The sequence below is a fragment of the Erpetoichthys calabaricus genome, chromosome 11 (genome assembly GCF_900747795.2).
Source record: "Erpetoichthys calabaricus chromosome 11, fErpCal1.3, whole genome shotgun sequence".
Classification (NCBI taxonomy): Eukaryota; Metazoa; Chordata; class Cladistia; order Polypteriformes; family Polypteridae; genus Erpetoichthys; species Erpetoichthys calabaricus.
The window spans coordinates 82,469,210-82,494,410 of record NC_041404.2 but is presented as its reverse complement, the minus strand read 5'-3'; the positions used below and the strand labels follow the sequence as shown (position 1 = coordinate 82,494,410).

The 25,201-nt window shown below is 39.1% G+C and overlaps 1 protein-coding gene across 1 annotated transcript in view; it reads left to right on the top strand.

Moving 5' to 3' along the window:
- Positions 1–23,398, top strand: part of LOC114642194 (neuromedin-K receptor-like) — a 75,375-nt gene extending 51,977 nt beyond the window's left edge. Inside the window, exons 3-5 of the mRNA XM_028791171.2 lie at positions 13,135–13,285; positions 19,684–19,880; positions 22,176–23,398. Of these exons, the coding sequence (XP_028647004.2) occupies positions 13,135–13,285; positions 19,684–19,880; positions 22,176–22,491 (664 nt within the window). The 3' untranslated portion in view covers positions 22,492–23,398. The remainder of the gene's footprint in view (positions 1–13,134; positions 13,286–19,683; positions 19,881–22,175) is intronic.
- Positions 23,399–25,201: the final 1,803 nt, after the last annotated feature.

Here is a 25,201-nt window from a genome sequence, read left to right as displayed (position 1 = left end):
TGCCATCTTGTTTCTATACATATTTACATCTAACATGTAGCAACTGTCATTGGACATATGTTCAATGGCTGTCAGTGGTCTCTTGTGTCAAATTGATTCAAACTGTAGACTGTGGTTTGATGGAGAACTGAACTTTATGCAAGAAAATAGCAAGTAAAAAAAACTCTTATGGTCACATATTGTACAACAAATACTGCATATACATTATCTGAGCAAGTTAGTAGGAACACCTGTACCATGGAATTGTCAAACACCAGAATGGGAAAGAAATGCAATCTTGAGTGTGGCATGATTGTTGGTGCCAGTCAGGCTGGTTTGAGTGTCTCTGTTGCTGCTGATGTCCTGGCATTTTCATGCACAATAGTCTCAAGAGTTTACTCAGAATGGTGTAGAAAAAAACAAAAAACATCCAGTGAGTGGCAGATCTATGGATGGAAATACCTTGTTGATGAGTGAGGTCAGAGGAGAATGGCCAGACTAGTTTGAGCTGACAGAAAGACTACTCTGTACGACTGTGATGAGCAGAAAAACATCACAATACGTTGAACCTTGAGGCTGATGAGCAACAACAGCTGAAGGCCATGTTGTGTTCCACTCCTGTCAGCCATTAACATAAAGCTGAGGCTGTGGTGGGCACAGACTCACCAAAACTGGGAAGCTGAATGGTCCGATGAATCTCGATTTCTGCTGAGGCATGCCAATGGTATGTCAGAATTCCGTGCCAATAAAATGAATCCATGAACCCAACCTGCCTTATGTCTTTCCAGGCTGTGGTGTAATGATGTGGATAATGTTCTCTTGGCTCTATTTGGGCCCATTGTTCTTCTTCATTTGGCTGCTCCCATTAGGGGTTGCCTCAGTGTATTGTCTTTTTCCATATTTTCGTGACCTCTGCATCTTGCTCTGTTACACCCATCACCTAGATGTCTTCTCTCACCACATCCATAAACCTTCTCTTAGGCCTTCCTCTTTTCCTCTTGCCTGGCAGCTCTATCCTTAGCATCCTTTTCCCAATATATCCAACATCTCTCCTCTGCACATGTCCAAACCAGCACAATAATAATAATAATAATTCTTTACATTTATATAGTCTCGCCTCACTGACTTTGCCTCCAAACCGCCCAACCTGAAATGACCCTCTAATGTACTCATTTCTAATCCTATCCATCCTTGTCACACCCAATGCAAATCTTAATTTCTTTAAATCTGCCACCTCCAGCTCTGTCTCCTGTTTTTTGGTCAGTGCCACTGTCTCCAACCCATATAACATATCTGGTCTCACTACTGGCCTGTAGACCTTCCCTTTCACTCTTGTTGGTACCCGTATGTCACAAGTCACTCCTGACGCTCTTCTCCACTGACTCCACCCTGCCTGCACTCTCTTTTTCACCTCTCTTCCACACTCTCCATTACTCTGTACTGTTGATCCCAAGTATTTAAACTCATCCACCTTTGCCAGCTCTACTCCCTGCATCCTCATTATTCTCCTGACCTCCCTCTCATTCACACACATGTATTCTATCTTGTTCCTTCTGACCTTAATTCCTCTCCACTCTACAGCATATCTCCACCTCTCCAGAGTCTCATCAACCTGCTCCCTACTCTCATTTACAAATCACAATGTCATCCACAACCATCATAGTCCATGGGGACTCCTCTCTAATCTCATCTGTCAACCTGTCCATCACCATTGCAAATAAGAAAGGGCTCAGAGCCAATCCCTGGTGTAATCCCACCTTCACCTTGAATGCATCTGTCACTCCTACGGCAGACCTTACTGTCACACTTCCCTCGTGCATATCCTGTACCACTCTTACATACATCTCTGCCACTCCCAACTTCCTCATGCAATACTACAACTCCTCTCGAGGCATCCTGTCATATGCTTTCACCAAGTTCACAAAGACACACTGTAACTCCTTCTGCCTTTCTCTATACTTCTCCATCAACACCCTCAGAGCATGTATCCAGCAAATAGTGCTAGTTTCCTGGGAATGAGTTCTTTCGTGATTGTGGCATGTTACATAACCCGAATCTATATAGATATAAAATAAAAAGCCGATACCCCTCCTTTAGTGATACAACAGTAAAAAAAAATCATTCAAGAGAATAACGTCTGCATAACAGACAAAGGAAGGCAATGGCAAAAACCCAGTTCGGGAAAGGGGGCCCGATGTGTAGAGTCTGCCATTTTTGCCATTGCAGTGGAAGAATTTTCAGGATCAAATGGCATTATCTCCCATCCGTCCGTTGGCTTCAAAGGTGTGCCGGCCAATGTTCCAAGGCTTTATACTATTTCTTCACGTGTAGGCCCCCACTTAGGTGAATCATGCCATTCGAAAAAAGGCAAAAGAGGATACAGTTTCATGCTGACTTTGACAGACAAAAATAGTATATAACAGTCCTCGGTCTGACTGCCCTTTTCCCAGTTGTGTCTATCTGTCTTGTCTTATAATGCTTGCCTAGCAGTTCTATATGGTGAACCCCTGTGTTAAATCTGGCTCTATGTCCACTGTGCATGTGAGTAGAAAAAGGCAGATTTATAAGATATATTTGCACAGAGTACAGTGACATATTAAACTTATACTCTTATTACAGAGCAAACATTGCATCTGTGGTGCTCATCTTTCCCAGCTCAGTCCCTGAGCCTAGCCAATCGGCACAGGTCCTTTTCTCTCTCCTTAGTGTCTATCCTCTCATACAACTCATCATACGCCTTTTCTTTAGCCTTCGCCACCTCTCCCTGCACCTTATGCCTTATCAGCTTGTACTCCTGTCTACTTTTTTCATCTCTCTGACTATCCCACTTCTTCTTCACTATCCTCTTCCTCTCTGTACTCTTCTGTACTTCCCATTCCATCACCAAGTTTCCTTGTCCTCCTTTCTCTATCCAGATGTCACACCAAGCACCCTTCTACCTGTCTCCATTACCACTTCTACTTCAGTTGCCGAGCTATCTGGTAACTTTTCACTGCCACCCAGTGCCTTCTTAAACTCCACCTTACATTCTTCCTTTTTCAACTTCCACCATTTCATCCTTGGCTTTGTCCACACTCTCCTTCCCTTCTTGATCTCAACATCATCCTACAGACCACTGTGCTGCCTAACTATACTTTCCCCTATTACCACTTTGCAGTCTCCAAACTCCTTCAGACTGATTCTCCTGCATGGATATAATCCACCTGTGTGCATCTTCCTTCACTCTTGCACATTACCTTGTGTTCCTCACTCTTCTTAAAATATGTACAGTATTTACCACAGCCATGTCCATCCTTTTCACAAAATCCACTATCATCTGACCTTCATTCCTCTCCTTGACACCATATGTACCCATCACCTCCTCATCCCTTCTATTCCTTTCACTAACATGTCCATTGAAATCCGCTCCAATCACCACTCTCTCTCCCTTGGGTACACTCTCCAACACTTCATCCAACTCACTCCAGAAATCTTTCTCATCCATCACATACCCAACTTGCGGGGTGCAAGCATTAACAACATTCATCATCACACCTTCAATTTTCAGCTTCATAATGACCACTTTGACAGTATTTTCAACTCCAAAACACTCGACATATTATTTCTTCAGGATAACTCCTACCCCATTTCTCCTCCCATCTACAGTACACTATGGCAGAACAATTTGGACCCCTCTCCGATACATCTGGTCTTACTCCCCTTCCATTGGGTCTCTTGCACATACAACATATCAACCTTCCTTCTCTCCATCATTTCAGCTAACTCTCTCCCTTTACCAGTCATACTGCCAACATTCAAAGTTTCTATCCTCACTTCCACTCTCCAACCCTTCCTCCTCTCCTCCTACCTCTGGATACTCCTTCCCCCTCTTCTTCTCCTTTGGCCAACATTAGCCCTATTTCCCCCAGCACCCTGTTGGCTAACAGTACTGGTGGTGGCCATTGTTAACCTGGGCCTTGACCGATCCGGTATGGAAATCTCTATCGTTGTCCACATATTGATCTGGCAAAATTTTAAACCGGATGCCCTTCCTAACGTAACTCTCCCCATTTATCCAGGCTTGGGACTGGCAAAAAAAGAAACATGCTGGTTTGTGCATCCCCCAGTGGCAATTTCTAAGAAGATTTAAATTACAGCACCATAAATTTTAAAACGCCCTTAGACTGAATTCATATTAATGCTACCTGCAAAGCACACAGATTATAGAGAATACAAGTATCAAGAGCTCAAAAATACTTTTTTTTTTCTATTTTCACATATTGATAGGCATGAACCTACAGCCTTGTTGCTACCATGCCACATATAGTTATTTTTGTTTGTATATACCATTTGCCTGATGAATGACAGAGTCTAACGTATAAACTGATGGCATGACATGCTTCTCATTTAAAAATTTTACCAAAAAATGTAGCCAAAATATACAGTGCTGAAAGACAGAAAATCACTTTGTTCTCTGTTGTGATAGATAGATAGATAGATAGATAGATAGATAGATAGATAGATAGATAGATAGATAGATAGATAGATAGATAGATAGATAGATAGATAGATAGATAGATAGATAGATAGATAGATAGATAGATAGATAGATAGATAGATAGATAGATAGATAGATAGATAGATAGATAGATAGATAGATAGTTTATTTGTCACAAGAGGAAAATTTAGCTACAGAAGATCAAGAGATCTGGAAATAAAACAGCAAACAACAACAACCTCCCTCAAATACACAGAAATAATTACAAAAAATGAATCACTTTTGCATGCTGTCTTCTTGTCTCCACAAGGTACAGTCTCATCCTGTCTTGATCAATGTTGTGAACTTGTACCTGCCTTGCTTCTAGTGTTGGAAAACCTAGTGGAAACGCTGGTGAAACTATGGAATACCAGATAAATTAATTTCACTCATACAAAGCACCTCTGAGGGCATGTCTTACATGATGGCCCATGCAGAGAATGCCTTCTGTCACTTTTTCTGTTCCTCTTGGGGATTGATTTGATCATGAAATCAACCACAGTATGGAAGAAGAATGAGATACACTGGACCTTGGACTTTGCAAATGACATAGCCCTTCTCTCACACAATTACAGCCAAATGAAAGATAAGACAGAATATCTGCCAGCCACATCAGCCAAAATAGGGTTGAATAGCAAGAAATAGACCAAACTCACAATATTCAACATCTAAAATGACAACATATTGAGAGCAGCGGGTGACGCCCTTGAAGAAGTTGACTCTGTTACATGCCTGCGAAGCAAAATGGATAAATAGGGGTTTACAGACAGAGATATCACTGTTAGATTAGGGATGGTAAGAGCAGCTTTGTGCCACTGAATAATACAGTATTTGTTCCTCTAGAGTAATACGAAAAGCAACAAAACTGTGGATCTTCAATTCTAACATCAACCCAGTTCTATTGTATGGTGTAGAAACATAGAGAATGGCCAAAAGGATACAATAGAGGATATACACTTTTATCAAAAATTGCCTGTAAAGAATCTTCAACATATAGTGGCCTGACAAAATAAGAAATGATTACCTGTGGTCAAAAGCTGGACAAGAGCCTGTAACCAAGGAAATCTGGTTGAGAAAGTGGGTTTGCATTGGACATACCCTCAAGAACCATGCTTCCAGCACCACCCAACAGTCTCTGGCCTGGAATCCTCTGGGAAAAAGGAAGAGAGGCAGACCACGAAACACATGGAAGCAAGACATGGAAACAAAACTAAGACAGTAAAGATAGCCCTCAGTTGAACTTGCTGGAGAGCTGCCATTGATGGGCTATGCTCCACACTGAGCTATGGGCTTTAGTTCTTTAAGTAAGTTGCTTCTTGTGTTCCCTAAATCTTCTGCTTGATTGAACCATCTTGCCAACTCCAATTCTTGTTTCTTAGTGCCCAGATTCCTCTAATCTTAACTTTACCCCACAATTTCTTGCCTATCCCCTATTCTTCATTTCCCATTTTCTTTGGTTTGAACCTGTTTAAACCTCACCAGTTACACTTCTGTAACCATAGCTCCATATCTTTCTATGCTGCCCTTTCATCCCCACTACACTTTTTCTTGGCTTTGTCCACACAAGTCTTGCCTTTCTTACGCCGTCTCCCCTTATTGCTCCTTCACCTGTAATCCCTCTAGAACTGCTACTACTGTATCTTCACCATAAAGCCAACTCCCAACCCTGACATCTCACCTATTATGTGTCTCTTTTCATCCTTTTTCATTCACCCTTTTCTGACTAAATCTTTCCATGCATGTCTATCGTTGCTAACCTGTTTTTGTGTGTTTAGCAGTGCCTCTCATTGTAGTGCTTCCTGCTTTCATTTCTTAGCCCATGTTGTTTTTCTACCCAACACGTGTGTCCCCCTCTCCCCTCCCTCAACTGTCCCCTTATCCTGTCAATTACCCTGTCTGTTAGAACTTTCATCTTTGTTAGTTAGGTCTCGAGCTAGATGCTGTTCTTGTTGCTTTGCCTGTTTCACCAGTGCCTGCTTTTTGAGTACATGTTTGCAACTCCTTTCCATCAATCCATCATTGGTTTTACTCTGTCATTCAACAGTGAGTTTGTCTCACCTTCAGGGCATTTTGCAGCTTTGTTTCATCATTCCCTCCCAAAGTTTATTGCTCCTTGTCTGATCTCATTATGGTGTGTTTTTTTAGGTAAGGTCATGTTGTCCTTTCTCAATATTACATGGACCTGTACTGCATGCCCTTCAGCTACTCCTACACCCATTTCCCGCTGTGTAACTTATCTTCCTACCGCTTCTCCTTCATTTTATTCCTCCACTATATTCGTTCTTCTCACATCAAAGGCTGTCTTACTCATTAATCGGGACCTCTTCTTCATTTCTGTAACTTTGATGGCTGTAAACTGCTGGATATGTGCATGAATATATACATTGCCAGTGCCAGTAACAAAAGAGCTACACTGAAAATTCAGTGAACCCAGGGTCAGTATCACAAGTATGCAGTTACAATACCAAAAAAAGGTTTATATATCAGAAAGAGAACAAAAGCATCCTTTCTGCATTACGCATGGGGATGGGGGGTGACAGGTGAGGAACCAGTCACTGCGCAAAGCTGCCGACATTGACTGAATTAGGAATGCCAAAACCTCCCCCTTTCTCCACCCCCTCATAGATGTAAGCTGGCTTTGTTTTTCTCATGAGACTTCACAGCGCTGATCTGTTTCATCACTATAAGTATGCCTGACACGTCCCAGTTTCACTCAGTTAGTGCTTGTGTTCTGTTAGAGGCAGCAAGGTAGTGAGTGAGCAGCTCATTCAGTCTGTAGTATTCAGCGAGTGGAAGTTGGCACAGACTCATCTATGCTTTTAGTTCATTGTTTGTATTGTAAAGGTTCAAAGACAGAGAATGGCCAACATTGTTAGGGCATTGATTATAATTAATCAGCCTCTTGCACAGGGTGACGGGCCACACATTCGTGTCATACAAAGGCGGAATCACCATATTGATGGGCGTGGGGATGCCACAGTTACAGTAGTTACACACCAGCCTGCTCAGGCAGTGGCTCTGCTACCACCTAATGCCCTTCACCGTCAGCACCCTCTTGCCCCCGCAGTGCTGCGAAGAAGGCGGCAGCGACGTGCGATACTCCTGTCTCTTCGGCAGCAGCTGCCAGCAATACGGATGAGGCGGTGGCAGCGGCGGGTAGTGCCATATGGGGGGAGGAGGAGGAGAGATTAAGAAGCACTTGGTATTTTAAGGATTAGAGCTTCATTTTTACTGCCTTGCGTTATAGTTTTACAATAGTAAAAGGCTTTTTTCATTAATATAATACTCATGTGCACATTTTATTCTTTGATGTTCTCATGTCTTCTCCGTTACTAACCCCTGAGATGTGAATGAGATAAATTAGGACATTTTTTTTTTCTCAGGGATATTGATAATCTGATTTTCAATGTCTTTCTAAATATTTTGTATGTGGATATTGCTAAAATATTCTGCTGTATATATAGATATTGCAACATGCTTGTTTGTTTTTATGCTGTTGACTTCTTCCTGATCTAAAGACAGCCAACCAATCTGTTGGAATTTTATATTACAAACTACTGAAAATGAAGTCCACTATAATGTTCTTAGGAGTTGTGGCCGTGTGTAGAACTGGGTTAGGGGCTAAGACATGAGGAGGCAATCCTAAAGATTAAAATATTTACAGTTTCTGTTTCTCCCCTGAAGTTGCTATTAATAAGGATGATAGGCTAGCAAACGTTCTGAGCAGGTCCTTATGTCACATCTTGCCACTGCAGTGTTTTCAAGTCATGTTTCCATTGTTTGACATTCAACTGCACTGTTGTCTTGTATTAAATTTATAACTACATGTAAATGAATATTATTTATTTATTGTACTGTACAATACACAACACAGTGGCTAAATTAGGCTTTTTTTGTAATTTGCTAGAGGGCATGCTTTCAGCAATGAAATGCATCACAGCTGCAGTCATAGATGTTTTCTTAAAAGCCCAGTACAGGATGGCTGTAGAGAGTCCATTGTTCAAAAAGTGATAAAGGCCTGCTTTCTGTATAGAGGGTTAAGGGTATGGAGAATTCAGGATCTGTTATTAATGACTGCATTTGGTTTTAAAATGTGCAGCTATATGGTATGAAAAGGGAGTTTTATAGTAGAAGGTTAATACTGGGGTACATGTTTGTGATCTTGTACGTGTTGTCTCTCTTTCCTCATGTGAAAACATTACAACTATTTCACAAAGCACAGGTCATCAGTCCTATAGACCCAAGGCCTCTTAAATGACCTCAAGATGAATTTGGAAGCTCTCTAATGTCTTACTATCTACCACACTACTTGCTAAATCATTTCATGTGTCTGTGTGAATGAACGGAAGATGCTGATCAAGATCTGTAGTGTAGTGTAGTGTTCAAGTGGATGAGAGAATCTGTGAAATGAGACACACTGATTAGGCAAATATGTTTTGAAAACTGAACATGAATCCTCCAAGCTGAGCAATCTTAATGGCGTATCCTTTTAGGAAGCGATCATACTGACTCATCTGTATATATTGTTCAGGTTTGCTCACAAAGATTAATATGGATTTGCTATTCTCACTTCAAAGTGGCTACTACTTACTTTAACGGGGTGATGTATATAAGAAGACTGGCACCTTGATTATCAGGGCTTTGCTTTCAAATTACCCTCTGGCCATTCAAGGACATAGTCAAAAGAATTCTTGCTTTATTATTGCTTGCTCATGTGTCTTCTCAATTTTCTCCAGACTCACCTTTACAATTTGGTAAAGGTGGCTCACTATGTTGTTGGCAGGGCCGAGAGCCGATGTGTGATTGCAGGACTGTTGTTTAGTAGAGTTTTCCCCTTTGTTCCACTGGGTAAATATTTGTGTTACCAGTTTCCTCATAAATCCTGGACTTGCTAATGTCATGGAAACTCAGGGACAGCCTCTACAAAGCATAGTTTTTTTGGCCACATCAATAAGTGGAAGAAAAGCATTGACAAATATGATGACAGGTTCAAACCCCACCTAGCAAACCTTGTCTTCCAGGTGTATGTGAGCTTGCGTCTAGCAGTTTGATTTCCTGTTCAGATCCAATAGGATATATAGCTATGTTGGTCAATGCTCTAGTGTTGTTTTAAGAGCAGAGATCCTGCCTTGTATGTCATGCTGCCAGAATAAACTTGATCTCTGTTATCATTCTCTTTAGGAAGAGCTGGGTGCAGAAAACAAAAGCTAACAAGATGTCTACTAGTGCATTATATTTGCTTGGCGACACTGCCTTCCTAATTCATGTCCAATCAAGCTTGGAGAGATCCTGTTTATTTTTGGTTTACATGAAAGTGAAAGAAAAAGGCAATGCAAGATCTACTAAATCGTGTTAAAAGAAAGCCAAAAAAGAAAAATAAAAACAGCAAAAATAAAGAGTCACTCAATAGATTTGTGGATTATAATTGGAGAGGTGGTTGACTTTCTGGTTTAATGGGAATAGTTGTTTCATTCCCTAAAGTTCCCAGGAACTGCTACGGGAGGAGCAATGATGGGGGGCTGGAGGAGGACTTACAGGTAATGCAAATGAGATGTGGATGGATTTTACTGAGGACTTTGACTTGTCATTTGGCTCTCCTCTTCTGTATTCCATTATCTCAGTTATAATAACTACAATGTAAGTATTACCACATATTTGTCAACTGTGTGCACTTAACAGTCCAAAATTTGGCTAAAGTGTTTTCATTTAATTATTAGCTTGCTGCTTTCTATATGCTGTATAGCTAAACCACAAAAGATGCATTTGCTGGCCATGTTTGTTGATTAAAATCATACATTTCTGTCATGTAGATTGCATTAAAACAGTTTATTATGTTTCTATTATTTGACTTTAATGAACAAAAGCACACTACTTAAATAATTATTTCACTTTAATGCTCTTTTGACAGATAATATTTTTCAAAGACTTTTTTGCCTTGAATTAGAAAAGCGCCCCTACCTATACTTCTACCTGCAATGCCATTAGGTTAAGAACAATAATTAGTTGTGCGAAAAAAAAAAAATCCCCACTGTGCTTTATATTTACTTTCTCTTCAAGCAAAGCTCTTCATCTAATAGGGCACTGCAGAGGAAGGAGAACAAAGCTGGCTCCGGATCATTTTGCTGACAGAGCACAATAGCGTCAGTGATTGGCATGGAGACTTGGAGAGCTTCAGATCTGCAGGGCAGAAAATGGCACTGACAGATCACGCCAAGACAGGTCTCCTTTGATCACTAGCCTTCCTGGAGGACTGCAGGGATTGCAGTGCCGCAGTAAATGTGGAGATTAGCCAAAAAAAAAAAAGAGAGAAGGTGCTTTTCATAGTGAGACTCGGAGGAAACTGTGCAATGTGTAGCAGCAGGCTTACTGTAATCAGCAAGGTGAACACTAAGAAACCTTGAAAACGCATCATTTGTATTGTTCTTTTAATGTTTATTTTGAATTGATTGGAGGAAATAGCACTTTATTTCCTTACAATACGAAACGTAGATAACGACTGTAAAAACAATCTTTATTTCCTTGATTGGAGCTTGGAAAGCAAGTATGGTTTCTTTTATTTAACTGTAGAAAAGTACACAAAGTGGTTTTGAAAACTGAATTAGTCAAACTATTCATGTCAGACTCCAGTAAATTTTAATAGAATTAAATATAGTAATCAGTATGGAAGTACAGCAAAGGTTTTTCTTTCACGAAAAAAGTTACTACAACAGATGAAACAAACACAGGTAACTAATTACTTAATTTGAAAAATAGAATAATGTTATTAACTCTTGTGAGATGAGTTTGCTTAGTAATGGCAGAGAAGACCAAAAGATGAGACAACCTAAGCAGATAGCTAAAAGCCATCTTTCCTCCTGCAATTAAATTTAAAGTTGCAACGCAAAGTGAAAATAGCAATATGATTAAAACACCTTTGCCTGTGGATATATGTGGGTGCTGTGTGGCACCAAATATACCATTCTGTAGCCTGAATGACAGAAAAACTCTGGCCAGGTTAGGATGGCACAGTTGAATTGAGCTTTGGGATGCTCGAGTTCACAAGGAGGGTTATCCTGATGCCACTTTTAACGCTTTATTAAAGAGAGGGTTTTTGGATTTAAAAATAAAAATCAAATCATATAAGATTCACCGTTCTGAGGACTATATAATAAGAATTGGATTCTCAAACCCAAGTAATGCAATTCATGCTCATGGAAGCTGTAGGCATCAGAGGTATCCTACAAAACTAGGTCTCTAGTTGATTAATCGTCAAGAGACAAAAAGTACAGATAAGAGCAAGGTCCACATGGAGCAAGGTCATCAATGGAGTTCCCCAGGGGTCTGACCATTACTTTTTCTGATTTATATTGATCTTCTCAATTTCACAGGTAACACTAAAATTGGAGGGATGGCAGAAACTGAGGACGTAGCAAAAAGAATTCAAAAAGACCTGGGCAAACTTCCGAACTGGGTGAACATCTTTAAAACGTAGTGTAATGTAGAAAAGTGCAAAGTGCTACACATGGGCAAAAGGAAGATAAGTTATAAATACAAGATGGGAGACACTGTCGTATTGGAGCAAATCTCTGGAAAGGATTTAGGGGTTTATGCTGACACACCAGTTCAAAAGGCAAATAAAATGTTAGGTTATATCATATAAAATGCTGGATATCTGTCAAGGGACGTTATGATCAAACTATATAATGCACTAGTAAGACCGCACCTGGACTATTGTGTGCAGTTCTGGTCACCACGGTACAAGAAAGACATCGCAGCACCTGAAGCTGCTCAGAGGAGAACAACCAAGTGCATCCCAGGACTTGAGGACATGTCCTACTGTGACAGACTCCGAGAATTAAACCTGTTTAGTCTCAAGAAGAGAAGACTGTGTGGGGACCTAATCCAGGTATATAAAATCATCAAAGGCAACATTATTTCAGTTTAAGGGTGAATCACATAGTTGAGGACATCAGTGGAAGTTAAGGGAAACTGCATTTAAAACTGAAGCCAGGGAGTACTTCTTTAAGCAAAGAGTTATGGGACACTGGAACAAACTACTGAGACGTGGAGTAGAATGAGAAACCTTGACATTCTTTAAGAAAAATCTGGATGAGATTTTGAGTCAGCTGAGCTATTAGCTAAACAAAGGGGCTTGATGGCCTATATGGTCTCCTCTCGTTTGCCAGATTTCTTATGTTCCTATGGAAGGCTAGAGTCTATTCCTGCATCAAACACAAAGCAAGAACTAGTTTTATTTTGTAATTTTTAATGTTTATTTGCTTATCTGATATTTTACTTGTATAAGCAGCTGGTATGGTGTGGTGGAAAGTGCACTGCACTTTAAACTTTTAGGTTATTAGTTCTGTGTGACCATTAAGTTTATTAAGCAGTCTGTGCTCCAATTTTAAAAATCAGAAATTATTATGTATCCTGACCTTGCAACTCATTTTTGCCAAAAGTTTGGCAAAGTGTTTTCTAAATATGTAATATTAATGTGTGACATAAATGATGATGAAGTTCATGATTTTTAAAGGCACTCACACTCTTATAGTTCTTTTTATCTCAATATATTTATAACTGCACCATGTTCTGTTCTGTAGTTGCTAGCATATCATCTCATATTGTTTTCTTTAACATCTTTATCTTTTTTTTTTAACCAGGTATCAAGTTATAGTGATAGTGCTGGTGTATGTAGCACCCCTCATCATCATTGGTGTCTGCTACACAGTCATTGGCTACAATTTATGGGGAAGCAAAGTTCCTGGTGATACCTCTAATAAATATCAGGAGCAGCTCCACTCCAAAAGGAAAGTAAGTGATTAAGACTAATGGTGGATACATTAAGAAAAGGAAAGGATACGAAAATCATTATGTGCTATGTACAGTGTGGGCACTACAGTACAAAAAGCTGGTATATGAAGCAACAAAGGCATTTTGGTGTTTTTTACAAGCCTCAAGTGATTAGTGAAATGTGTTGACCAGTTCACTATTGGCTGATCAACATGGAAGTAATTAAAAGTTATTACCAATTAGCAATTGTTGTCATTGCTGGATTATGTAAAAGGTCAAATTATGAACATAGAGCAATATAATAAGATGATAAAAATAGCCACTATTACAAATAATTACGTAATCATTTCAAAATGAATTATATATTTTAAAGGTAGTGGTATTAAAATAAAAACATGATTTGATATTGTCTGTTATGACAAAAAATTTCTTCTAGAACAGTAAAATGTTAAATTAACAGGGAAGCTTTTTTCAGTGAAACTGCTATGCTTTTTTCAAATGTTGTCATTGTATTCATTATTTAATTATTTGTTGTGTATGTACAGTATATGTATATATATATATATATATATATATATATATATATATATATATATATATATATATACACACACACATATATATATATAGTCACGCATGTGGATCTGAGGACCACTTTGCCGGCTCTGATCAGGTATGCAGTACCACCCTGAGACAAAAGGGCGTGCTGTCAAAACTGTTTTGTCTCTTCCCACTGCAGCTCAGAGAAGATGCCCCAGGTTGCCCCATCACTCCCAAACCGGCCCTCCCACAAACTCTGGTGCAAAGCATATAAAAATGGCCATCCCCAGAAGGAGGTATCTCACTCAACCTGAGCCTTCAAGAGGATGGAGCTCCCAGTCAGGCCTACTGATATAGACATGTTGTTAAATCGGTTGATATGTGTTCTAGCACCCCCCATGTACTTGTTTATTTCTTTGAAACTTTATTATTTTTTGTGGTGCTTCAAAATAAAAACAGGGTGGCCGGGCCGGCACCCCAACTGTTTTTGGGACTCTGCAGGTCACTTTGTTCCACATCAGGCATGGCCAGTCAGCCTCCTGGGGCATCTCTGCTGAGCAGCAGAGGGAATAGACAAAAAAGATAGCGACATTGCCCCCTGTGGCCTCGGGTTGGCACTCAGACACGCAAGTGTGATTATATGTACAGTGGGTATAGAAAATAATCACCCCCTTAGAAATATTCCCATTTTTTTTTGCTTTACAGCCTTAAATGAAAACATACAAACCAATATTTTTTCCAGCTTTACTTACTCAATGCAATCTATAACATCCAAATGAAAGATATCACAGCTACAGTTCAGAATAATTTTAAAAAATCAAAAACAAGAAATACTGAGATATATAAAGGATCACCCCTCTCCTAAACTCAATCAGGTGTCAGTAACCCATGGTTACTGGCTTCCACCTGTGATCAATTGTAATCAGTGTGATTAGTGAAGCATAAAAACAGCTGTCCCTGGAGCATTCCCTTGCTTGGTAGTGCAACTGACAGCAAACAACTGACTATGGGTGGCAAGCCACTTTCAAAAGATTTCAGGGATAGAGTTGTGGACAGACATAAGGTAGGAGATACAAAAAAATCTCACAGGCTTTATCAATCCCAAGGAGCACAGTAAAGTCCATAATAAAGAAGTGTCAAGTGTTTGGTACTACTAGGACCCTCCCTGGATCCGGCTGTCCCTCCAAACTGGATGGAACAGCAAGGAGGAAACTGGTAAAAGAGGCTGCCAAGAGGCCAATAACCACTTTGTAGGAGTTACAGGATTTTATGGCAAAGAGTGGTCATTGTGTGTATGTGACAACAATTTCACAAGCACTCCACAATTGTGGCTCGTTTGGGAGGGACACAAGGAAAAAGCCACTTCTCAAAAAAGGCCACATTAAGGCTCATTTGAACTTTGCTAAAATGCACCTTGAAGATTCTGATGCAGAGTGGAAAAAGGTCTTATGGTCAGGTGAGACCAAAATCGAACTATTTGGCCTCAATACCAAATGATACCCCTGGCAGAAATCCAATGCAGTTCACCATCCACAACATACCATACCTACAATAAAGCATGGAGGTGGCAGCATCCTGTTCTGGGGGTGATTCTCTGCCACAGAGCCTGGGGCTCTCGTTAGGGTAGACAGAATTGGATTGGGTAAAATACCATCAAATTCTTGAAAACCTGCTGGAAAAGTTTAAGATGGGCAGAATGTTCACCTTTTAACATGACAATGACCCAAAGCACACAGCAAAATTGACCACACAGTGACTGAAGGAGAAAAAAGTGAATGTCCTCGTGTGGCCCAGTCAGAGCCCAGACCTAAATCCATTGAAAATCTGTGGAAAGATTTGAAGATAGCAGTCCACCAATGCTCACCATCCAATTTGACCGAACTTGAACAGTTCTGTAAAGAAGAGTGGGCAAATATTGCTCAATCTAGATGTGCAAATCTGATTAGAGAAGTATCCCAACAGACTCAAGGCTGTCATTAAAGTAAAGGGTGGTTCAACAAAATATTAACTTCCTTTGTTAATCTCAGTATGTCTTGTTTTTGATTTTTTATAATTTTTCTGAACTGTACCTGTGATATCTTTCACTTGGATGTTATAGGTTGCATTGAGTAAGTAAAGCTGGGAAGAAATATTTTTTGTGTGTGTTTTCATTTAAGGCTGTAAAGCAAAAAAAATGGGAATATTTCGAAAGGGGGTGATTCTTTTCTATACCCACTGTATATACTAGGGGGGCAAGCCAGAATACTAGTAAAATCTGTAAATGTACAAAAGAAAAAATATTATTTATTGTAGTCAAAATCACAAAATTCTATAAATATGTAAAAGAAAAATTAATTATTATTTAATGGAGTAAAAATCATGAAATGAGAATAAAATATTTACTGTCTTACCAATTGGAGTATTCCCGTTAAACTGAGGTCCACTATGAGTATTTATAAGAGACTAAATAAACCAGGGGTGTCGAACTCCAGTCCTGGAGGGCCACAGTGGCTGCAGGTTTTCATTCTTACCATCTTCTTCATTAGTGACCACTTTTTGCTGCTAATTAACTTCTTTTGCCTTAGTTTTAATTAACTTGATTCAGGCCTCTCAGTTGTTTCTTTTTCCTTAATTAGCAGCCAAACAATAATGAGGCACAAAACAAGCTGCCACATGAACAGCTAACCTGTGCCCATCACACAATATGTGGAAATTAAAGAAAAGTGAAGGTCTCGGTAAGGCTGATCTGCTCAGGTCACCAAAACATTTTGACGGTGTTCTTAGAAAAAACAGAAAATCAACAGTTTTGGAAATGTCTGCTGTGGCAGAATGAGAGCAGCAACAAGCTGTGGAATTAAATAACGAGTTTAATTAACAGCAAGAATTAGCTTCTCATTAATAAACTGGTTGGAGTGGAATTGATTTGAGTTTGAAGCCCCAATTTAGCTGGTCATCTTTTGGCTCGTTTCACATCTCATTTCTGTTTGGCTGTCATTTAATGAAGAAACAAATCAATTCAGAGGACTGACTCTTTAAAAACAGGGCTATGAAAATGAAGGGAAAAGAAATTAATTATCAGTGAAAGTTGGTTACTGATTAGGAAAAGAGTTAGAATGAAAACCTGCAGCCACTGCGGCCCTCCAGGCCTGGAGTTTGACATATGTGAAATAAACAATCCATTCGTTTTAATTGACATTCTTATAAACCACGACTTTCTTGATATTTTAGTTTATAATTTAAAAATGGAAGAAATCTGAAAATCTAAAAAAGAATCTGACATCATCCGCTCTGAATCAGACAGGTTTTCCCACGGCTGGTCTGCAGAGATAACAGGAGAAGGTTTAGTGCACCCTGCCACCCCCTGGTCTGGCGTGGAATTACCTTTGCTTGGTCCATACAACATCCTCCTATTTGCACGTTTGTGACAATATATATATATATATATATATATATATATATATATATATATATATATATATATATATATATATATATATAAAACAAATTTGCACATTTAGAACATTATATTTTAGTCCTAAATGATGAGTTTAACAGTGGAAAAAGCCCAATATGTACATTCAAGTCTGATAGCTTGAATAGGCCATCTGTTGTCACACCTGTTAAGTAAACAAATTTCAGACGTGTCAATAAAGAACAATAATGCAATACATCTTTATAGTACTTTGCATCTTTGCATTTTTATATTAAAACTGGCTGTGAATGATAAAGAAAAGAGTTCCTTGGCAAGCTCCCCTATTAAGCTCACTGCAGAGCAAGTCACTATTTTGTAGCTAATGGCATGTAGACAGCAAAGTTTTTTCTTTAGGCAAGGTAGACATGCAGGATTTCAATTTAGGGGAACAAATGAGTTCTTTTCTCAATGTACTGCCAATAATTTGAGCTACTTTGGTTCCTTTTTTGAGTCTCAAGTACCTGTCTATTACCGGTGAGCGTAAGCCTCCGACTATTTCAAAGCACAAACAAATTAGTGCCACAAAAGACAAACACGTCTCAGTATTCTTGCTCTTTTGTGATCATTTGAGAGCCTCATTTTTCATTAAATTGAGACAAATGGGAATAATTGTATAGAAGTGAAGTAAAGCTCAATAAGGCAAGAAAAAAGTACATACTGTAAGACCCAGAATGATTTGAGATGTAAATTATTATCTAAGAAATTTGCTCAACCATTAGCAGCTGCTGTCTTAATGAACTGGAGATATTTAACTTTAAAACATTGTAGCTTGTTCATTTGTTATTGAGTCTATTTGACAGATACCTGCATACATTATGGAGACATGCTCCTTTGTTAGTATCTTAGATCATGTTCTTCTTCAATTCAGCCTTAAATATATAAGACTAAATCCTTTTATTTAAGTAAATAAATAAATAAATACCATCCAGTCACTTTTGGGTACCTCTTAACACATACCTTAGAATAAAGCTTTCAAAATACGTGTACTTATAATGAAATAAAAAACACAGGGGTCATGTTACAAAAAGCCAAAATCAAAAAAAATTAAAAAAAGACTAAACAAAGAGAACTTTTCTCTTCCAAATGACTCCTGGGATTTCCCTTATGTGAAGGCTTTCAAACTTACCCAGTCCTCAAGTAGTACCACTCTCCCTTCTCCACACCAATACCTCTTTCTATTTGCCTCTCATGATCCCAAACTCTTTCTCCTGGTTAGAGGAGGCTTTTAAACCCCACTCAGTCTGGAACTGCTTTTTATATTGTATGCTAATGAACTACATGATTAGTGCTCATAATGGTTCCTGGTTTCCCTGCACCCCAAAGTCCTTGTCAGTCATTCATGAGCCTTGTCTCCTAGGCTTCTCTTTTAAAAGAGCAACACATGCATTTCCTGCTATTGGTCTGAAGGAGTTTTGGCCCTCCATTGCCTTACAATCTTTTTACAAGGTTGGGCCTGCTCAATGTAAATGGCAATGCTTGGCCTCTAATATCCAGGCAGGTCTCTTCTAACTTCCGAGGAAAATATACATCTGTGCCACAATTGCCACATAGTGGTTCCTACATATTGCTGGCATGTGGATGATCTCTCTTTTCTTTCTTTCATTCTCTCTCACTCTCTGACACTCCTACCAGATTTCAGATCTTGTCAAAGTCATGTGATATTCTAGTGCCAGCCCTGCCCATAGAAAAATCTTTCCAAATGGGCAGCTCTCCAAAAGATATTAATTAAATAAAGGCTGTAAGACTGGTTGTTAATGTCTATAAATAGATAGAAACACAGGCATGTAAATAAAGACAATTGTATAACTAAAATATGGTAAAAAATAATGTGACAATCTTGTGACTTAAAAAAATAATATGTAAATGTACAAGAGATGACAAGCATAAATGAAAAAGCATGCACCATAAGAATGAGTTTGAAGCAAAGGCCCTCACCCTTAACTGTCTATTAATTACAACTGCAAGTTACCCTCTTAGCACCTTACTGAGGAGCCCCCTAAAGTATGCATAACTTGAAACTTACCCCAGCTGCTGACAAAAACAATAGGAACTACACTGGCAAATGATTTGTAGAGTTGTAATTGCATTTTACCTGTGACCTTGCTACAGTGCTCTCAGAATGAAGACCACTATCCAAAAGTAAATTGAGCTTAATTTTCAGTATATACGATAACAAATAAATAACTATATACAGCTGACATTGTATTTTGTTCCTATCTATCTATCTATCTATCTATCTATCTATCTATCTATCTATCTATCTATCTATCTATCTATCTATCTATCTATCTATCTATCTATCTATCTATCTATCTATCTATCTATCTATCTATCTATCTATCTATCTATCTATCTATCTATCTATCTATCTATCTATCTATCTATCTATCTATCTATATAAAAGGAAAATAATATATTTCTTTTGTAGGTTGTGAAAATGATGGTGCTTGTTGTTATAACATTTGCCATCTGTTGGCTGCCATATCACATCTATTTTTTCTTGGGATGGCTATACAAGGGAATCTACCATTGGAGGCACATTCAACAAGTGTATCTTGGAGTGTTCTGGCTGGCCATGAGCTCCACCACCTATAACCCCATCATTTACTGCTGTCTAAGTGAAAGGTACTTTTGACATTTCTCTGGAAGTGCTTAAACTGAATAATGCAGAAGTAAAAAGTTTGATTTTTTTTTTGGAAATAAACCAGGACTTCCCAGCAAGTATATAGTCCTGTCCACCACATCTTGCATAATAAGATGGTAAAATCCAGCAATAATGATTTGAGGCATTTACTGCACATTTGTAGCTCACTGTGATCCTTAAGACCTTTTACTTAGCACCAATGGCAATTTAGGGCCAATACATTCAGTTAGGATTTGAGGCTAAGCTTTACTGCTTCCATTCATTAAGGGCACATTTAACAAATTTAAGAAATAATAAAAAAGCAGACATGTTTTAATAGTCATTATAGATTAATTATATCCTCACAGCAGTTAAATTAAGCCCAGATGCTGTGACACCTGCATATGTATGGATAGTATTTCAAATATTGGCTTGTAAATGTGATCAGCCCAACACAGTATCTGGTCAGAGGGGTACAAACAGATTGATATCATGGATTAGTTTGGATTGAGAGAGTTGCAGATTTTAAGAAGGAAGGGCAGAAAACAGCACACTTAAGACATGTAATAACTCCTGCTGGCCAGATGCTTTGATGACAAACTAGCAGCACTTTGTGTGTGGAATAACATCATTACCAATGATTACATGAAACCTGGAATCACAAGCTGTTCTGTATATTTCCAGAGGAGCTGTCCAATAAGCTCTGAGGTGCAGATTTATTCTCCCTGCTAGCTTCTTGTGTGACACCCAAACAAGTCAATTAACCTGACCCTGACACCTGTCATATAAAAACGTTCATATAGGTCCTCTTTTATGAGCATAGCCTTGTGTTAAAGTTCACCATGAAAACAGCCTTGCCTGTTTCCATACTCTAGATCATTACTTCGCCTGCTTGATCGGATGTTTTATTATAATAGAAGCTGAGCTTTTAGGTTCCTACTACTATTTACTGGATGTCAGTTAAATTCAGTTTTAATAGATTTGTTGAATTTAAATGGTGTAATTTCTCTTCAACAACATGGTCATGGACATTACTGTTAGCTGTAGTGTACCCCATGATGTTTGAGTAAAATCATTTTTAAATATAAACGTTTTCAAATTTAAGATAATAAACTTTTTTGACCCACTGAGAGTTTTCAATGAAGAAACAAAGTGTAAGACACTAAATAATCTTAACATCACGTGTGAACACAGCCTAGAAATTTGTTCCATTTCAAGAGCCAAAACACAAAATGGCCCTGGTGTTGATGTCACCACCCTCATCTTCAAATGGGAAAAGTAAGTAAAAACAAATTAGAAAAATTAATTTAATTTTTGACATCTTGTGTAGTGTGCCCTCAAGTCGACCGATTCCCCATTACTGCTGAAATGTGCTCTGTACCTGTGTAAAGCAATTGAGTAAATTGATGGATGAATGGTTGAATAAATATTGTAAATTTAGTAATCTAGCTCACTCTTTTAAAACACTAGAGCAACACCAGAGTTTGGTGAGATTAAAAAATTGATATTTTATCCAAAAGAGATTACAAAACGTATATAGAGTATGCGGTCCTCCCTGCGTGGAGTTTGCATGTTCTCCCCGTGTCTGCGTGGGTTTCCTCCGGGCGCTCCGGTTTCCTCCCACAGTCCAAAGACATGCAGGTTAGGTGGATTGGCGATTCTAAATTGGCCCTAGTGTGTGCTTGGTGTGTGGGTGTGTTTGTGTGTGTCCTGCGGTGGGTTGGCACCCTGCCCAGGATTGTTTCCTGCCTTGTGCCCTGTGTTGGCTGGGATTGGCTCCGGCAGACCCCCATGACCCTGTGTTTGGATTCAGCGGGTTGGAAAATGGATGGATGGATGGATGGATTACAAAACGTATATAGAGTATGCAGTCCTCCCTGCGTGGAGTTTGCATGTTCTCCCCGTGTCTGCGTGGGTTTCCTCCGGGCGCTCCGGTTTCCTCCCACAGTCCAAAGACATGCAGGTTAGGTGGATTGGCGATTCTAAATTGGCCCTAGTGTGTGCTTGGTGTGTGGGTGTGTTTGTGTGTGTCCTGCGGTGGGTTGGCACCCTGCCCATGATTGTTTCCTGCCTTGTGCCCTGTGTTGGCTGGGATTGGCTCCAGCAGACCCCCGTGACCCTGTGTTTGGATTCAGCAGGTTAGAAAATGGATGGATGGATGGATATAGAGTATGCAAAACGTTAGGAATTATAAAAATGTGTGATGATTTTAGAAAACAAGATAATGCCTTTTCCTGTTTGAAAATCCCTCCATTCTTTTGTTTTTGTCTAAATTGTTTTTATTTATTTCATCATAGGTTTCGAACAGGTTTTAAATGTGCTTTAAAATGGTGCCCTTTCATAAAAATTTCAAGAGAGGAAAAACTTGAGTTAACAAGGTACTGGACAAGACGAAGCACTACATATAGCACATCTGTCAACCATACCAGCACTATCAGAAAGTCCAACCAAGCCAGCATGGCTGCAAAGGAAAGGACACATTCCACAGTTGATCTCCAAGCCAGCCTTAAGTGTACCATGATGAGGGATTCAAGTAAGTGTAGCAGAACCATGGATGCCAAGCAGTGTAACACACTGCTCAAGAACCCCAGAATCCTTGCAATGAGTGAATGACAGAATAAAAGAGTGAAGGAAAGGGTATTGCCAATCATTGGCAACAGCAGTGCTTTCTCAAGTAAAGCCAACGAGTCCTCATTGTATTATCAGCCTCCCTCTGGTAGTGATTGTTGTGCCACAAATGATCAGCGACTGCTCAGACCTTCTCCAAGAACATCAACATTGCCCTGAAAAAAACAAAGTTCTGTAGCCACTCTGTTCTGTCTGTTCTCCTCCATGAGACACACTGGAGACTTAAACACATCTGTTTAGCTTATCTCTTTCATTAGAAAATGGACGAAGCTAAGTAATTAATCAGATGTGGTGTTTGGAGTCTGTAAGAAAAGGACTAAAGTGCAACACTGGTATATTTGGTACTATTTATAAGTCAGTGGCAAACTTGTGGGCAGGAGGTACACAAAGTAAAATTTTAAACAGTCTCACCGCAAATTTGTAAGAACCTGAGGTTTATCCTCTGAGAAAATTTAAATAAATTATGATCCATAGATTTTTAAGTGTACGTTAATCCTTTATATACTGCTCACCAGTGAAACCACAGTGAGCCTTTCCCCTTTAAAACCATAGTTTTAGGAAACATACTCTCCAATCTGCTATTTTGACTAGCAATCCTCCTTCCTTCAGCACTGGTGCAGACAATTGTGAGCCTGCAAAGAGACGGGCGACTGGGAATTTTGGGCCAGGATCATAACTGTTCTGTGACACTCAGGTCCTGCCTTGCAGACTAAGCCATGTGAATCTGGAAGGGTCTGCCCTTAAACACTTAGGCCGGTACCACTGTGGAGATCCAATATGAGCAGGATATGACAAGTATTTAAAAATCCCAGTGATTGTGCAAGTTTCTCCTGTAATATGTCAGTTCAAGTGAAATGTAGTGTTGAAAAATTAAAAATAAACTCAACTGAATTCTGCAAACAAATATGTATTCTGTAATATACTGTTGTAGCAGGGCTACATAGTAATAGTGTTTTCAGTGTTTGTGCTGAGTGCATTTTCTTTCCATCGTCCTGTTTGCTGCTTATAATGTGTGCGTCAGTGAATGTTGTCCCCGTAAATACAGGGGGGACGGATGAGGAAGAGAGACTGCAGCCCCAAGATGGAAAGCACCTGTTCACAATCAATTACATTCGGCTCTTTACTATTTATACAATCAGGAGGAAAAAGAGAGAGGAGGAAGGAGAAAGACGGAAATTTCATTTTACGACAAAGAACCACCATTACCTGCTATTTTTCACATTGTGCTTTTGTATCCAGTTTGTTTATCATTCCGCCGGATTTACTTCAGTTCAATCATCGCCTGAGACCCCGGGGTTGGACTTCATTATCCACCACACGCCGAGGATACACGGTGAGATTGTTCCATTTTTCCGAGAGATTCAAACACATCCATTCTTTGTTGACCAGTCATCCATATTCAGGACAGTAATATACCCGGAGTCAAGTTCATGATCATTGTCATTTCCATATTCATTCATTGTCAATGTCAATGTCAATTTATTTATATAGCACATTTAAACAAACATAGTAATGCTGTGGCCAAAGTGCTTTACAAAAATAGAACAACTTAACATAAAACATAAATAGAAATAAAATATATGAACATAAAATAAAATACATAATAAATAGAAGTAATGTTATATACATAAAAAATAGAAGTAATGTAATATAATCACAAAGAGGAAGCCATCAGTATTACTGAAGGTCACTGAATGCAAGTGAGTAGAAATGAGTCTTTAATCTTGTTTTAAATAGTTCAATTGTAGACGACTCCTTTATATGATGAGGTAGAGTGTTCCACAGGCGAGGTGCGACAGCTGCAAAAGACATGTCCCCCTTGGTTTTACACTTGGTACGAGGGACAACAAGAGACAGCTGACCAGAAGATCTAAGCACTCTAGATGGCTGATGTAAAACACACAGTTCAGATAAATAGGCAGGACAAGCCCATGTAAAGATTTAAAAACTAGCAGCAGGATTTTAAAATCAATTCGAAAACTGACAGGCAACCAGTGTAAAGAAGCTAAAATAGGAGAGACAGAGTAATACTTTCTTGCCCCAACCAGAAAGCGAGCGGCAGCATTTTCTACCAACTGTAACCTGTGTATCAAGGATTTGTTAATCCCAGAATACAGCGAGTTGCAGTAATCGAGGCGAGAAAAAATAAATGCATGAGTAGCTATCTCAAGATCCCTAGAAGATAAAAAAGGCTTTATCTTACCTAATAGACGAAGTTGGAAAAAGCAACTCTTGACTACAGAATTTATTTGTTTCTCAAAAGAGAGGTTACTGTCAAAGGTAACACCAAGATTGCGGACTTGAGGTTTGGAAAAGACAGAGAAAGAGCCGAGAAGACCAAGACCAATTTGGGCTTTAGCTGATGGACCCACTATAAGCACCTCCGTTTTATTTTGATTTAGATCAAGAAAATTATTAGCCATCCAGGATCTTAATTCAGAAAGACAGTTGTGGAGTTGAATTGTTGTAGAGTTGCAGACAGGAATATATACCTGAGTATCATCAGCATAGCAGTGAAAAGAAATGTTAAATTTCCTAAAAATTGCTCCAATAGGGTGAAGGTATATGGAGAATAAAATAGGACCCAAAATGGATCCCTGAGGAACACCATATTTAAGAGGAGCAGTAGATGAAGAAGAGGAATTAAAAGTCACTGAAAAGTGTCTACCAGTTAAATATGACCTGAACCAGTTAA